Source organism: Cygnus atratus, chromosome 4 (genome assembly GCF_013377495.2).
Source record: "Cygnus atratus isolate AKBS03 ecotype Queensland, Australia chromosome 4, CAtr_DNAZoo_HiC_assembly, whole genome shotgun sequence".
Taxonomy (NCBI): domain Eukaryota; kingdom Metazoa; phylum Chordata; class Aves; order Anseriformes; family Anatidae; genus Cygnus; species Cygnus atratus.
The window spans coordinates 20,499,882-20,518,072 of NC_066365.1; the positions used below are offsets into that span (position 1 = coordinate 20,499,882).

General features: G+C 40.7%; 1 protein-coding gene across 1 annotated transcript in view; it reads right to left on the reverse strand.

The window, feature by feature from the left end:
* Positions 1-18,191, reverse strand: part of SNX25 (sorting nexin 25) — a 93,686-nt gene that overhangs the window by 67,853 nt on the left and 7,642 nt on the right. The window contains exons 2-3 of the mRNA XM_035557944.2: positions 15,834-15,918; positions 6,623-6,839 (exon numbers count right to left, since the gene is read on the reverse strand). Coding sequence (XP_035413837.1) covers positions 6,623-6,839; positions 15,834-15,855 — 239 coding nt within the window. The 5' untranslated portion in view covers positions 15,856-15,918. The remainder of the gene's footprint in view (positions 1-6,622; positions 6,840-15,833; positions 15,919-18,191) is intronic.

Here is an 18,191-nt window from a genome sequence, read left to right on the forward strand (position 1 = left end):
TTCCTTCAGCTGCCCCCAAACCAGTGGAAGATCAGGAAACCATTTGTGAAGACAGGGCCACAGGCAGGGCCTGCCAAAGTGAACACCTTTGTATTGGGTCTGTTCCACGCAGCGCGCTCCTTTGGTCCCAAACCGACACTTGGAGCAACTCTCCCCTGCTCTGCAATTGCTTCATGCAGTTACCGAACGCATACCCACCTGAATGCCCTCAGCACCAAGACTTTGCCCCTTGTTGTTGCAAACCTCTAAGTTTATCCAGCACTTCAAAAAAGAAAGCAGAAAAGCAGGTATTCCTGAAGACGAGCAGTTACGACATTACCAACGTTATAGAAATCTGTCATAACTTCCTTTCCGTGCTTGCAGTTTTATCAACACAGGGATCTCATGGAAATTTCTTTTCTAAAAAATTTCTAGGGTCTACTCTAGATACCCATGTTTTTAGTCAGAACCATCTGGTAACTGAGTGATAAAAACTGATCACAGCTGGGAGCATTCAAAGACCTCTGGTATTTGTGGTCGGGTCACAAGCTCGTGATGCAAAGCACTGTCTTTACTTTTACATAGTCACTACATGACTGCATGGAAGAGCTTAAAAATGATTCGTCAAAGAGATTTAAAAAATTAAAAACCAACCCCAAAGGTAGCATAGCATTTACAATGCCCATGCAACTCATGGGAGTACTACTGCTCCATGGACATGAAACTACTCAAGAAGTCCACTGGATTCAAAGACGGGCATGACCAAGAACTTAATGACAAGCAAGACAAATCTGTCTGCTTTGGAAACAGGAAGCAAGCAAGCAAGCGAATAAATAGCATCCAGGACAAAGAGTCCCTAAAACATTAGCAACAAATCTACAGGAAATTATGTAAGGGTCCTTTCTCATAAAAAAAATATATTAAAAAAAATCACAAAATGTTCCCTTTGGCCTTGCTATTGCTTTAATTAGGCTTTCAAGAGAGAGCCTTGCAGTTACATTTAAGTCTCAGTCGGTGCAATTGTGAGCTGAAGCGTACATGCAACTGGCTCTGACTCTCATCAGCACATCAACACTCATCACTCACGTTCATCAAAACGATTCTGAGAACTACCAGAAGCACATGTAGCCTGCACCTCTTCACCTGTGTCACCCTCAGATCTCTAACCTTCTTGACACTGCAGCACAATTACAGTTGCTTGATCTGCTTGAACTTTCTCAGGAATAAAAGGAACCAACTCAAACCTTCACAAGCCAGTATCATTAACGCACCTGAAAAAACTACCTGCTTAAAAAAAAAAAAAAAACACACCTCCAAAACCAAACTACACCAAACCCAAAAAGCATAGCAAAAATCCATCAAAGCCAAACTCCTAATTTCCACAGCCATTTTTATCCAGATCAGTACGTTTTATAAAACCCTTCATCTAGCATTTACTGTCTCAATAACGATAGCATTTATACGTGTCACAGCTACCTTCCTCCACAGAAAAGCACTTGACATGTAATGTTGGTGACAGGCCCAGAGATCACACAAACGTCTTGCAAACTGCGGTCTGACTGTACCAGCAGCAGGAGGCCCTCATGCTTGGTGTGGTGCCTTGGTGATACTCAGCTGTAAACAGGAAATCCAAACTTCCCACACTGGAGCTGGAAGGCAATGGCGAGCTTTAGACCTAGTGCTACCCAGGATCTAACTTGAACAGTGTGCCCAGAGCCCGGCTTTTTCTGACTGTTTTGTTCTCAGCACCTCAAACTGCTGCTCTCGCTGCAACCAGCCTCTATGCGTTCATAGTAATCCTCTCGGCACTCATTTTCAGAGGCTGTGATAAGCAGTTCTTCGTATTCCTAGTCTGTGGGTGGAAAATGAAATTATAAAAGAGAAACTAGAACTGGAGGAGGTGTTTAGTAGCTTGGATGCATCGTGACAATTCAGACGCACGTATAGGATTAACCAAGTTATATCTCGAGTGCTTAAACTCCCTTTGCACCCACCTGCTCTTGATCTTTTTGTTGTGGCAGCACCTTTTTTCCTTTTACTAAATACCAACTCATGCTATATGTAATCAATGCAACAAGCACAAGGATACAACAATTTATATCCTATAGTGCAAAGGCATTTATGTGGCCCAATGAAGTTATGTTACCGACAGGGTGAGAAGAGACAGAGCAGATGACAGGAATATTGTCAAGATGGGCACAACGTGAACTTAAAGCCTCAAAATTACTTGTCAATACTGACCACTCAGACAGCAATTTCTCCACAACATTTTCCCTCTCACCCTTCCCAAGAGCTTAGAGCCCTCCAACATGGTTCTGAATGTGCAGCAGGAGTAGCCTGCAGCTCCCAGGGAATCCATTTTGCCAAGTCACGACTTAGGCTGTGACTCCAGGCACACGAACACACACTGCTGAGCATCCCTCAGATGGCACGGCGCAGCCAACTTGCCAGGAGCAGCCTGCCACACTGCGTACCCGTATCTGCAGAAACCAATTCCTCCTCAGCCTTCGGGATCAAGGTGCCCCAGCTGTAGGTTAAAGACAAACAAACAACACTCCCAGCCAAACAACGTAGGAAAATCAGTGTCACTGTGACCGCCTCCCACTGAGCTCTGCTCAAAAAGCACTGCTTGTCAGTGGGTTCAACAACAGGCCCGCATTAACAGCTTCTGCATTTCATTTGCCTACAAATCTAGAGCAGGCAGATCTCAATTTGCCTACACTGCAGTTTAGAGACCACCAGCCCAGGGTGTTATTTAGCAAACGTTAATAGTTCTGTAGCACCATCTGATGTGGGTAATTCTTAGCCCACAACAGGTGTGAGGGAACTTCCTCTTCCTTCCATGTGGACAGATTCAAAGACACTATTTGTTGGTTATTTTCTTTGCTAGGTCCCTAAGCTACTGAATGTGTGGCTCACCAGGAGGAGCTGCTGCCTCTTGCTTTTGACAAACATTTCAAGTTACCAGAGCAAGAATACATTGCCAGGATCAGGTAATTCTAACCCCACGGAAAGGACACTGGCACCACAGACAATGCTGCACCACCTAACAGTGCAGAAACCTGCAGCATTATACACCACCCTACTCAGCTCACAGTCCATCACTGACTAAATATTCACATATATTCAACTTACGCTTTGCGTGAAGTGGCCAAGGAAATACACTTGCACAAGACATTAAGGAACAGAGGGCCAAAAGCTGCTATAAAGCAAGAATCGCCAAATACAAACCTCTCTGCAACGACAGGACCATATCCTGCAGGATGAACTAGGCTAATCCTGTTATAACCTCACTCCTGATTCAGCACAACAAAGAACTATCATTTCTCCCAGCAAATCCAAGGCTGATTTTTTTCCTCTCCTATCTCAAGTCAGGAACTACTTAACAATGGACATGGGAAAGTATCAATTTTCATTTCTACACTCAGCTAATGTCAGGAATCAAATTGTTTCCTATCTAAAAAATTCTGAATTGCCACAAATTTTGTAACTGAATAATGACGGGATCCTTTGCAGCCCCAGCTGGACCTCATGATAACCCCCAATCATGCATGCAGGATGAAAAAGCTGGAGCTATCTTGTCTACCATTTTCATGGTTCTGTGTCATCCCAGGCAGTCTTGCCCACAGCCAGAGGAGCATCACTGCCCTGAATTCACTTTGTGTCTAGCAGGAAAGAGTTTCCTTTAAAGAAAGTGAAGGGACAGAATGAAAGAAAAGTGAAACAGAGCTAACGCTGCCAGGCTTCTCCCTCCTGATTCCCCGCCTCCCACCAGCCAGCATGGAGCAGCCTCTTCTCCTCATGCTCTCCCTCATTCAGGTACACGTTCTTCCTTATCTGTTAGCCTCTGCTGGCCATTTACTTTGAGCTATTTGTTATCAAATGGAGCCTTGCAATAGCTGAGATAAGCCAGAGGGAAAGCAGGAGCGAGGTGAGGACAGTAGCCTCCTATTCTGAAGGGTTGCAGCCTATTTCATCCCGTCAGACATCCTGATCTGCCAGATATCACAGGCTTCACTCAGAGGAAGCAGAGAAGGGATTTCTACGGCTGAAGCAAACCAAGTGACAAAACACGTGAGCTTTGCAATGAAGAAACTGACACCTCTGTCCTCCTGGGGACAGACGGTTTCTTTCCCTGACTTTATTGTGGTCATCTGTTGTCATATAGGCGGAAAACAAAGTGCTTTAGGCAGCACCTTCTCCAGGGCTGGAACAGGTATTTAGAACTTTGTAAGCCACCCGAGAACGGGCAAAACGCCCTTTGCTGCCACACTGCACTATAAATTTGGCAGAGGAAAAAAGACAGTGTTCTGTCAGGCATTACAACAGGACAGATACCCGGCTCTAATTACAGTCTCGGTGCCACTATATTCATCATCCCAAACTAACTAGATTCATTATTACAGTCACTGAGAGGGAAACAGGAATTCCAATTTAAATCTGCTGCTGTTTTTAAAACGTTGACAGAAATCAGAAGATAAGCGAGGCTAATGACATCTCTTGTGCTCCCTACCTTAGAAAGGAGAATTTTCTGTTTGAGCTGTCATAATATATAAGCAAAGGTTTTCCAAGAGACTCTAGCTTGGAGTTTCCAAGCCAAAAGCGACACTTGGTAGTTCTCAGCCTATGACTTAAGCTGCCAGCAGGTTCTAGCACGGCAAACACAATTAATTTAGTACCAAACTCAAATTATTCTGAGTACCACATTCTCTTGAAGGCAAAAAAGAAAACCGTATCAGAGTCTCTGGCACGCCTTCGGTATGAAACACATGCTCAGATCACCTGGAAGTACCAATTCAACCTGTACCAGGTGTGAGCACACAGCCACATTTCTGCTGACTTCGCCACAGGACATGGGCCAGCATTTCAGCTGGACAACTCCTATAAAGCTTCTTGAACTTTTTGAACAACCTTGGACGAGCAGCACGAGGATGTGCTAGCACTTCAGACTTTGCATCATGCAGCTGGTAGGACTGCTGGTCTGCTGTTAGGCACCTTAAAACCAGATTTTTCCTCCTTGGGAATTCTCAACCTTGCACAACGAGAAAAACAATGAGTCCAATTTCAACCTAGACGAATCTGAAGTTATGGCTGTGGGGCATTTTTTTGACCCACTATCATACTATTTAATTCTCATTACCATGTTAATGCAGTCTGACTTATCCGGCAATGACTAAGGTGCATTTACCCTTCCAAAGAGAAAAAGTTAATTGGAAAATACCCAGGAGATTTTCTTCATTGTAGCTCTATGCAGTGGAAATAACAATCCAGCAAGATCTAGTGGAGGTGGTCATTATTCTCAGCGGACCAAGAATCTCATCAAGAATGAGCATTAACAATATCTAGTAATTCTGCAATTGTGTATTCTGTGTCCCCAGCTCCAAACAGGTGAGCATTCACACTTCAAACCAACAACAAACCAACTGTCCTCACCCTTTAAATTTTCTAATCATACCTTTCCCCAAAGCAAGTATTTTACTGTGACAAAGGTAAAGTGCAAGCACAGTGCTTAAAATCAGAGAGCACCATCAAGAGCTTTACCAGACCACGAGATTTCTACCATGTACTAGATCTAAAACAAAATAGTATCTGGAATTCAGGTAATGCGTTGTTATTGGGACAACACTGTGATGACACAATGTTACTGTAACGTGCCTACATATTAATTTCTTCTTTTCTTGAAGGCAGCCATTCTTTAGTTTCCATTGCTTTATTTCCTACAGATTAGATTACATAAAGATGGCAGCTACCACAAATACACTGACCCTGTCTTCTGCTCCAGAACAGAAGGATGTGCAAATGGCACCGCAGAGACTGGTCGCTGACTAAAACCAGTTGATCTTTTCTCTCTGGGTTGTTAAAAATATGTGAATCTGACTGTATGCAAAACAGTGTCATAGTATAAAATGTACAGTATAAAACCAAACAACCAGAGCACACTTCTGTTAGGATAACTGCAGTTAAGTGCAGATATAAGCTCAAATTCCATGCGCCACTCATTTGGATCAGTGAACTGCATAGGCGTAAGAGCTCCCACATGCAATTACAATTTGGGTGCGACAGTATTTAGGAGACAGCTGACCTTTTTAAGTGGGCAAAGAGGAAATTCACGGAATTAACAAGGTAACCTAAAAAGAAAAAGAAAATCCAGCCAACAATTTTTCACCAGAAAAAAAATCTAGTTACTGCAGGACAGACTGCTTACAGAAACCATGAAGCTTTCCCTCCTGGGGCTAGCAGAAATGGAAAACTGAATGGAATTAACCCTCATGCTATTTTGGGAAAGGTGCAAATAACTACATTCTCGTTTGTTGACTGCTCTGACAGTGCCTCTCCTTTCCCTTGCAGGTTCGCACTACTTGCGGGAACTGCTCAGACAGCCCGCCTCCTACTGCGAGCAACGAATTCAAAGATGAAATGGAAATAGCAGTGAATCTCAACCATTAAAAAAGAAGGACAAACATTTCCTTCCACAGGTCTTATAGGTGCCTTGAAGCCCGCTAGCTCTCTAAAACTGTTAATAAACATGAACTGTTTTATCAGTTGCCTACAAAAATGTTAAATTCTTCGTTGCTTTGATATCACACATCTAAAAGCAAAGAGACGAGCAGAAAATTCCAATGAAACACAGTTCTGCTTTTACCTGGCATTGGCTCCTTTAAGGTCACGGAAGTGTGTGAGTAAAGCTTTCACTACATCATTGCAGACGACTTTAACTACATCAATGTGACTCAGCCTCTGTCGCAGCTGCTTGGCAACCTCCCAGAAGTCTTCAGATAGCAGCTGGTACAGCTGCCCTTCATCTCTGCTGAGTGGCCCATACCAGGACAGGATGTAATCTCTGTAGCTGTAGTCAAACACTGAAAGGAGAAACAAAACAAATCAAGAGCAAGAACCGTGAAATGGGAAGACATACCGGGATAGACACTGAGCCCTCCACCCATCTCCTCAGTAATAAGATGGGTAATAGGTTTCATATCTTCTCCTTTAGGCTTTAAATTCTCCCCAGTGCCAGGCTGGCAAAGCTACAGAAATTGGCACCTCCCAGGTTACTGGAGGTCACTTTGCAAAGCAAAGCCTGTAAGTGGATTTGCTCGGTCAGCCAGGTTACAGGCTACACACTAACCCCAAACTAGCCTCTGCGTCTCAGTAGCGGATTTGGTTATACGAACTGTCACATAATCTGGCTGTATCTAGGCTGCTGCAGACTGAAACCAACCTTCTTCAGACACAAACTCAGTCTCCACTCCAAAGTCACTGTTAAGAGAGGAGGTGGTAAGATTTTGTATCTCAATAGACATACCTAACACTATAGGAAGTACGTTATAGGATTGGTAGAGCTAGAGATGGAAGAGAAGTAGATTGGAAAGACAACATGAATTTCAAAGCTGAGGTGATATTCCAAACCGTAGCTACAAGCAAGAGGATTGCTGTAATGGCGCGTTCCATGACAACACCTTCTTCTACTAGTTTTTCTTTTTGACAACACTTGTGTGTCTCCAGTTTTACTGATGCATTACTAGCAGATGTTCCTGGAGTTCTGGGAGGGAGCAGGAAGCCTTCAGGAAGCACGCACAAGCCACATTTAGCATAGCCAGCAAGGTGGGAATGAAGTTGGGGAGGAGGGGGCAGTGAATGGGATGCAAATCAACTTGGAATTAACAGAGGGGTAACTGAACAGGAAGGAAGGGGGGAAAAGAAAGAATAAAAAGTCGCATGCCCGATAATCTAAGCAGGTGGTTCCTTACCAGACATCCTGATTTCAGAGTTTTTTGGTTTTTTTAAACGTCAAAAGTACACCTAGTTTGTCACTGTAAGCCTATGGTTTAAAACAATCATGTGATTCCACTATTTTTTAGCTTTCACTTTGATGGAAATTATTTTTTGGCAGCCTAGTAAACTATAAAAAGCTCCCTGGCACTATGACAATGAATTAGTAACATAGTAATAGCATAACAACTTATGCTGAATACTTCTGCCTCCCTGAAATACTAGGAGGCTTCATCCTACATCACTTCATCAAAAACATTTCAAAAGAAAAGATTAAATTTTCTGAAGCATTTGACTAGAAACCCTGATCAATCAATTCTGCAGGTTTTTTAAGCGACTGACTCACTTCACTAAGATGGAATACGTTAAGTCATTTACTAAGTCAATTCAAGGCTTTCAAATGAATTATTCAGAAAAACATTTCACTAAATAAACACATAAATAAGTGAATAGAAGTTCTGAAGTTTTCTTTTTGATAGACGTGAGAAAAAATACAGAGTCATACTGCAAGACGATAATTGCAAACTTTAAAACAGACCCAACTTCTTTACTTTTCTAAAACAGAAGTTATATTTCATTGAAACCTGCCATCAACAAATACCACGAAGTGATTATAACAGTTATAAAAGGCAGTGGTCTTCTGCTGATCTGATAAGCTTCTGATAAGCTGAGGAATAACCCCTCAATATATCTAAGAGCAATTAGGAACAGTATTTTGAAAACTGAGGGTTATTCTTTATCTCAAGCGTCCCATGACAACACACATTTTAAGCATCTGTTTTCCCACAGCTGTCCCCCTGTCCTTCTGCAACCACCTTTTTCTGACAGCTTTGCCTCAGTTGCAGCATCTGAAGAGCGATGGAAAGCTATCACAGTACAGATTCTCTTCTCACCTATCCTGAAAAAGACCTGTGTTTCTTGAAGGCAATTAAAAGACACTGCCTTTCGGTACTTGTGATTATCACCCCTGGTTGACAGTGACTTAGTTTTTCAGATTCTCTTACAGACACCCTTGCATTCACTTTAGAGTGAAGCAGCATACTTTTTCAGCATCCCTTGCCTAAGACAAGGAGTCATGGTATAGAGGAGTGGTGGCTCCTTACCTGTATTGGGCAGACCACTACAGAACAAGAGAAAACTTGTATCTCTATCCCTCAGGCTGTATTCTCTTTCCAGAACACACACCTATTCCATCTGAGCCTTAGTTTATAACCGTACTTTCAGACAGCTCCTCTCCAAAACAAACTCTGTTGCTCATTCTCTCCATAATCACCATTACGTACAACTTTAAGTCTCTCTGCTCTGGGACAGCACATCAGAACATGCAACAATGCTAATTAGTAAGGAATTACAAGAGCCCAACTCTTGCAAATTCGTTATGCTCCCTGTTGAAATACCTGAAGCCAGAGCTATCACAATTGGAAGACTCCTGCTCAGGCAAAGCAAGGTGATGGTCTGGCTCTTTAGGTGCATGAACATTAAAGATCCATGAGATCTAGTACTGATATTAAGCTAAAGGCAAAACATCTCCGATTATTACCAAAAAATAAGCTGTGCAAGTATGAAATACTTCACTTGGGTTTCTGTCAGTTACCCACTTTGAACACTTTAAATGGGTTTCCCCATTCTAAACCCTATTTTCTGCACCCTACCTTTGATAACTCTCTTCCTCTACACCTTTTCTGTGGTTTGCTCGCCATCCGTGAGCTTTGTTGCCCTTCCTGAATCACTACCGTTTAAGTGTCTTGCTTTCTATAAAACCTGGGGTACTTTAAAGCTTAGAATATATGTCCAAACGAGCACTGAGACAGCTTTTAGCATTTCTTTTATTTATTTTAAAACCAGATACCAACAAGGCAAAGTATTAAAACAACCAGCCACAGCCACTAACAGCACCCTGTCCTGGCGTAAGACCCTGCCTCATCCACGTCTCTCATCCTGGCCATGATGTGCTGTGGCTGCCTCAGATGCCTGCCTAGCGATGCAGCTGATGTCTCTTCCAGCTCTCTGCAGAAACACAGAAAAATCCACGAGCGCAGCTTGCTTTCTTCAAAAGGAAAAACCTGCCCATCAGCCTGTTGTCGTTGTTTCTACATCATGCACTGAAGCTTTGAAAAACAACCGGTCAGAAGACAAGAAAGGACTGACAAGAGAAGAATAACACACTTTAGGGCAGTCTCTTACCCCAGCTAACTCAGCTGCTATAGACAAATTTCTTCAGATGTGGTGACAGCAATGAGTCTGGTGCAAAACTGCAGAAATTTCTACAGAGTTTTCTAAATTAGTTATTAGTTGTTATAATCTGATAAATTGTTATAATCTGATTAAAAAACAATCCTGCATCAGTGTGAACATGGGCCTCCTCCATGGCTCTCTTAAAGACTGTCAGGAGTGCTGGGACATGCAGCCAGAAGCTTTGTGGACGGGTTAGTGAGGACACCCCTCCAGACTCTTCCTTCCATCTCTACTCCACACAGGTGTGAACTGCTAACCCTTCTTCTGCATTCATTTAGTCTTCAGTGGCACCACAAGAAGCAGTGAACCAGACTAGCTTCAAATCTGCAATCTGCAGAGCTCCACACTAGGCAGCTCTTACACTGCTAAGATTCACTACACAGCTTTATGGGAGAGGAAAAAAAAGAAAAAAGAAAAAAAGACACATACAGATACACGCGGGAATTTGAATAAGAAGGCCTAAACACCTACCCATTTTCTCAAAAGGCAGTCCTGAAACTTTGTCCTTATGCAAAAACATAGAGACAACGTTGCAAAGAAAAAATAAGTATCCTTTCCTGAAAGCACTGGATAGAATTATTACACTACATCAATTTCAAAACTCTTCTGTGACTGTATTAGCGACAGAAAGGAAGGTACTGCTACAACACTTGCCTGAGCACTTGCTTACAACGGCAAGTATCACTGGCACTAAAATGGAAGTACAATATTAAGACGAATTCTGTTAGGATCCTGCATCAGCAAACCACCACCAAACAGCCAGCTATAATGCTGTGTTGCTACCGCGCCAGATTTAAGATACACAATGTGGTTATCATAAGCTAGACCTGAAGAAAAATACATTAAATAAAAATTTAGCAGAAGATGACAGACAATATGCTCTCATAACTACCTGGCAAAGAGCTGTTCTGTACAACTTGTTACAGCTACTACTTTTGTCCACTGCCCAAATCCAGTTCAGTCCAAAAAAAGCCCCATCTTCACCCTCGAAGAAGAAGATAAAATATTATAGCCACTCTACTGAAATCCCTGAAAAATCACTAATAAATAATCTGAATATGTGCAACTCCGTCATTTCCAAGATAGTGATTTTTAAATCTAAAGGTATAAAGGCCATTATTCACCTGATGTATTTTAGACTTGATTATGTTTTAGCTATACAACACAAATCAAGATGATGAAGTTTCATACTTAACGTTATCTTGATTTATTGAAGTTTCCCATGCTCACTAAACCTTTATTTAGACCTGGCTGCTAAGGGCTGGCAAAAAGCTGTGTGAACCTGCCCCAGTCACTGGCAATAATGACGCTGACATCTGAGTTCTGTTGGTCAATTTTGTGCTTGGAAAAATATTGGTGTTTCTGGGAGTTCAGTCACATTTTATGACATTATTCAGCCTCGATAAAACTCACATTTTTTTTTTTATAGCCTAGATGTTATTATTGCTCCTATGCAAAAAAGACCATGCCTTTACAGTTTCCCATTTCACATTGTGTTATTTTTATCAACTTTTTCTTGACATTTGCTTAATAATTACTATGAATGTGTAGGAAAAAAAAAAAAGGAAATTTCCAAATATACAAACAATAGAGAAAAAACAAATGTGTTATAAATATCCAGGAGACACATTAAAAAAGTATCAGACTAATTTCTGTTCAAATGATTTTGCCCATGTACTCTCTGCCAAGAGAGTTCTTAGATCCAAGTGTTTGAATCCCAGTAGCAGAGAGAACATGAATTCAAATTAGGCCTTGGTTAGATTTTGGACCCAAACAACCGATTTTTGAGAGCTGTGGAAAAAAACACAGCTTTTCAACTAGCGCCACAAAAGGTATTGCATTTTTTTTCCTTAAATGTCAATGTGTGGGTCTTAAACTGGAACGTTTTCCCTTTTGTAAATGGAAACCTTATTCTGATATTCTTCTAAAGGGTCAACAAGAATGCAGACGGGCCAGTTCTGATCCACGGGTATAAACTTACGAAATTTCCAAAATATTTTTAAACGAGGCAGCCTCAACACAGGGGTTAAGGAAGCTAAGCAGCTATAGAGTAAGAGACGGTTCCCTGGCACAGAAATATTTTCAGGGGTATGAAACAAAGGGAATGAATAAATAAGCAGTTTTCATAGTAGAAGAATTTCAGAAGTGGAGTTCTGCTGGAATTTGTTCTATGATCCATACTGTTTTACTTACTCATAAATGATCCTGAAAAGCAGGTAAATAATACGAAGACCAATTTTCCAGATACTATTAAGGTAATGAAGACTAATATTGTCTGTGAAGAACATTAAAAGACCACAAAATATCAAACAACTAAAAATGGAAGATAAAATTTAGTTCCTGGGAGTCCAGCTACACTCAGGGCATAGAAACCTACTGATGGCTATGGCCCTCAGCCTCGACAGCGTGCTGCACAAGAGGAGCTGGGTCTGACTGAGCACGCCTGCTGCTGAGAGAGGCATTCCTGAGCTGCCAAATGACACGGGATGAAAACATGATGTTACCAGGTAGGAACAGTAAGTGTTAAAAGAAAAGGCTAAGAGTATTTCTAAAACTGGGTTATCTTTTCTTTGTGTAAGAAATGAAGGGTGAACAAGAATCAAATTCACCTGTCAATAAAAAGCATGAAAAATCGTGGAAAAACATATTTTGATGTTAATCACCTGAGCACTGCTGGCTGAAAAAAAGGACTCACCATTTTAAAACTGAACGTTTGTTTTCCTTGTTGAATACAGCAGAAAGAAAATCTTTGTATAGCATTACACTTGTTCCAATTTTGCATGCTTAGATTTCATGAAACATCACACGGTAGCAGGGATAGTAGACAGCTTTCCCTCACCTTTTATCTGCAGCTTATGCAAGGATGCTACAACTAAGTAAAGAAGCACTCTGAAGCACTGTCCTTTTACATTACTTGCCTGTCTATAGGAGATAGGAGAGAAGTTGAGAACCGAGCTGTAAACAGATGTAAACACAAGTTCCTTTTTGGTGGAGTAAGTGACTGCCATCGTTGAATGACAATTCCAGACACTGTTACACTGGCTTCAGCAAGAGAAGCTATTCAGGATGAAGGCGACTATTGTCTGCTGGTTAGTATCACAGGAAAACTATCTAAGCACTACAAAAAGTTTATTAAAATAACACCAATGACTGAAATGGAAACAATAACAACTCCTTCAATTAAAACTCAGGATAACCAATGATGTCTATCCTCCCAACTAACTTAACAGCCCATGAGAACAAAGAAAATGCAATATAGCACAAGACAGCTTGTCAAGAGAGAGGCTGTCACAGAACCTTGGAAAACTGTGCAATAATGTGGTGTCACTCTAACCAGAGAGAAAAGTGCATGCAGATTGGCTGTAACATCAGCAAAAATGTGGCAGGAGAGCAGAAGTCAACAGGTAACTCTGGAGGGATGCAAGACAGGTAACAACTAACAGTAAACCAACTGTTTAAAATAGCTGAAGAAGTCAGAATTAATCAAAAGGCTGTCTCTTCGTAACTAGCAACAGCAAGTCTGAAATCAAGTGATACTGGCTCCTCTGAAAACGTTATCCTTGCATCTCTAAGGTAATGTAAATAAAAGTAAAATCCGATTTAAAAATACATTGCAAAACCCCATTCACTCTGACAACAACATCTCAAAACCTCATGTGGCAGTAGGAATCTGAACTGTTCCAAGCTTGAAAATACAGAACTGAAAAGTCTACTCGATGGATCAGACTTTTTAAAACATTTTATTGAATTGAACATTAGACCTGGAGAGCAAGAAGTTGGCAAAAATTCCTAGGGTTCACAAATACTTTAATACTCATCACTGTAAGACTGATTGGCATTAGCATATGGCACTAATGAAACAGAAATACACATAGGATGTTTTTTTTATTTTTATATCACTAGTTGTTGTGGGTTTTTTTGTTTTTTCACTAAAAGCTTATAAAAAAGGGTGTCAATAGTATTAAAATAATTACATATTTCAGAACTGTCACAGGGCAAGGAATGTATCCTGTCCATTTTCAGAGAGACTGACTGTTTTGGTTTAATAAAAAAGTAAAATGTTTCTTTTTTGAATATATTTAATATCTCAAACGTGAGCTGACAAACACTTTGGGGGAAAAAAGCTTGCTTGAATCTACTTGTGGTAGAGTGAGAAGTCTCATCCTTGTTAAACTGCATAACAGAGAACAAGCTGGTTTTATTAGTCATTTAACCAGGCCTGGAAGAAGTACAACCAATCTGACAAGTTTGCTCTCCAAAATTCAGAGCGTGAATGGAAGGTAAAAGCTGTTCTGAAAAGAAATAGCAGTTAAGTAAGTTGTCACAACAGTAGCGCCTCAACTCTGAAAAATGAATCACGAGTATATTGTTAACTTACTTGCAGCCTGACTGAGTAAGGATGGACTTATGAATCCAATTGAACAACCTAATGAATAAATAACCTCAGATGACAGCAGCTGCCATGTTGTCAAAAATGCAGAAGCTGTTTCTCTTCTATGCAAGCAGCAGGAGGAAAGTGTAACAAAATGCTTTCCCCCCTCAGTGACCCACAGTGCCTCTGGTTTACCTCCAAATAGCCCCTCTACCTCTGATTCTGCGCTGATAATTTGAAGGCTTCTTTCCAAATTCCACTGTGGGTTATCCAAATGTACATTAAGCATAGGCCAATACAGCAAATAACTTATCTGTGCTTCTTTCTTAATGCAACATTTAGACCGTACATCCATTTCACGTCATTGGGAATCCAATAATCTGACAGATTCCAGGTGGAAATGTTGTTGCTAACAAATGATATTTTATAACAGTTCACTTTCACCAAAACATGAAATAGTAAGTAACCTGTTCCAATTTTATGTTTTAGCTACATATCCTGATAACAGTTGTTCGTAAAAATAACTTTAGTAACATCACACATCCTAAGAAGTTTTCTAAGACAACCAAACCAGCTTGTTTATAACAGAGTAACTGTAAAATACCTTTTCTGCATCCTAAGCTTGTAACAAAAAAAACTTCCCTGCAAAGAAATCTCAAAAAAAAAAGACAGATGAAATATTTACAAAAGACCCAAGTTGCACAAAATTTTAGAAATATATTTTTAAAACTACAGTATGCAAATGGATATGCATGTTCTTCTCTTAATATACAAGCTTTTCCCCCACAAATCCTAAGTTCCAACCTAGCAAAATATTTACAGTAACAAATTAAAAAAAAAATCTTGCTTCAAACTCAACTTCAACTTTATTGTAGAACTTCAGGTTCTACAATATTTTAGTCAGGAGTCAGTTGAAAAACGTGTGGAAGTAGCAGTTCTTTCTTCAAAATAGTTTGTTTATATTTTTTTTAATTTATACAATCCATAGTTCACATTTCACAACCTAAAGCCAAGGATTGCACTGGTGATCCACAGATTTCATATACCATAGCAGCCAGAAGCACAGATGATCATTTCAGATTGAGTTTTCATGACAAGAATTTGACTAAATGGGAAGACTGATTACAAGTGTCTAGATTTTATCAGTTCAGAGACACCTGATCGAATCTTTGAAATGTTAGGTTTTTTGTTTTGTGTACAAAGGACTCAATTTCCACATATTTCTGTGAAAACCAGAAACTAAAATAACAAGATGTCAGCTAAACTGCAAAAACAACACCATGTTACTTACTGCATCGGATCTCTTGGCAAGACCAAGACTTGATTTTATTTTTTTTTATTTTTTATTTTTTTTTAAATCAAGGAATAAGAATCCAGGGTCACATTCTAAAATCCTGGCATATTCTACAGCCATAGTTTGGTAAGAACACAAGAGATATGCAGGATCTAATGCTCCTTTGTGAAAGTTAGGACTCACCTTCTTTCAGTGCTTTATCCATGTTGTGAGAAATGACTACTCTCCTTGACGGAACTGAATCGTGGCAGCTCCCAGGCCAATTACTCTGAAATTCAAAGAGAACATTCATAAGAAGAAGGAATAAATCAAGAACGACAAAAACAGAACTGGAATTCAAGGTGGTAAGAGTGTATTATTGTTATTTTTAATATAGATATTGGCACTCCAAATGATTAAAACACGTGAGTGTCAGTTTTCTATACATACACCATACATTGTACACTAAGCACACATGGATGCCCATTGTTGGGTATTGCATGTTCTACAACTTGCCAAATTATCTTAAGGTTGCTTTGTTTGTACAAGGGAACTGCACCCATTTGAAACTCAATGCAATTGAGCACAGGACATGCATTTAACAGAACAACTGAAAATCCTACACTCAGTACTTTCACACCTTTGGAAGATGTCAGAGAGAGACGTCAATAGCAGATAAAAAATGTTTACAGCCTACTGCCATCATGGGCTTTCATTTAGCCTCATAAACCACTTTTAAAATAAAATTGAAGCCATTAGCTCTCTTAGAATAATTTTAATTCACATTCTTTTGGGCTTCTTCCTTCAAAAACATGTCTGGCCACTGCATTTTAAGCTGATGTACCATACAAACATTTGTCTGTTTTGAAGCATTAGTGTCCAAACAGGTGGGTGGACGAAGAAACATTTCTCAGGGTGTAGATAGAATTCTGTGATTCATGCTGTCCCTATATAGAAAGGGGTATAATTAACGTCAGAAATAGAAATTTGTCCCTGCCACCACTCAGCTTATTTCACTCCTCTTGATGGGAATTCAAACTCAGAGATGTAACTAACTAAAATTGGTGGTGGCAGACAATTGGGGAAGGGGCGTTAAGAGGCAGCTGTCCGGCTATACCAATTCACTTCTTACATAGAAAAAAAGAGCACAGCTCCACTGTGAGGAGATGGCACTTCCAAAGTGACCAACGACTCCAACATACACCAAGCAGAGAATAAGGAAGCAGTATCAACTTCAAGGGGGGGGTTAAGTAAAAACACCCTTTACTGTTTTTAAAGGTATGATGCCATTATTTCAGCTGATTTGCAGTTTACTACTCAGTCTATTTTGGTGTAATGTTCTCCTTCTACAGCAGATGGATGCACACAAGTCCAGTATAAAACACATCTAATGAGGCATAGGGGAGGGGGTCTCAGCACAACAAAATGAATCTGTTCAGAGACTCTCGCACCTAACACACACCATTTCCACAGACACTTTCCAGGCTGCCAGAGTCCTCCTTCCACCCCCAGTTAATTTCTTCCAGCATCTGGTTGAGCCAAAACACACCCTCTAGGCTTCTTCCAGTCATTGCTGCTGTCTCATGGCCATTTTTCTCCCCTTGACAAGAGTACCAATGGCAAGAACCGCAAGACTTCAGCATGCCTCCACTCGCAGCCCTTCCTACCCCTCCTTAACTACCGTTTCAATGCTAAGCACTGTTTAAAACGAAGAGAGGACTATCCAATTAATGAACCACCAGATTTCCATGGCCCCCTTTTACCTGAACATGATGCCGGTAGTAAAAGCTTAAGCCGTACCCACCTAAATGGTCCCCAAAAGTATTTTGATGTTTGGAAAGAACAATCAAGAGTAGTGTTTGTAAGACTCCAGCACACCACATCTGACTGCTTATTTTATCATGCTTCCTCCAAGCCAAGCTGATTTACTGCTAGTCATACAAGTGCTTCAGGATTTTTCTCCTTTATTTGCAGCACGATGTAAGATGATTCATAACCACACAAATTTAAAAGAGAAGGGAGGGACTCGCAGATACATTAAACATCCCTAATACATTCTGGGGGGTAAAGGAAAGAAAAAGGAAAAGAAAAAGGGATTCAGAGAGCTCTGCTGAGCAAAGTTGCTCAGGTCTTTCCGTAAAGCTAGCTCCTAAGCATGAGGCCACAAGCCAGACTGAAGCTAAATGTTGAGCATACTCAATCTTCTCTAATACTTATGCTAGCTTTGGGTACGCTACAGGATTAACCTTTCTGCTCACCTGAGCCCTAACTGCACAGAGGTCAGCAACCTCAAACCCCCAACTTAGACATCAACGCTCCCCATCTGTGCACAGCTTGCAGTAAGTGTTTTTTCCAGCCTGCAGCATCAGTAAGTACACTCTTGAGGCACTGGGCAGATTACTCACTTCAAAACTAGTTTCAAAACTCCAGCTGAGATAAGAAAATTATAAATGCTGAACTCTACTTTTGCCTCCTTACCAGCCTCTCAATTCAGGACTTCTCTACAGCAGAGAAAGAACACAAAACAAACGTTTTAAGAGGGGCTCCACAATTGTAACTAGC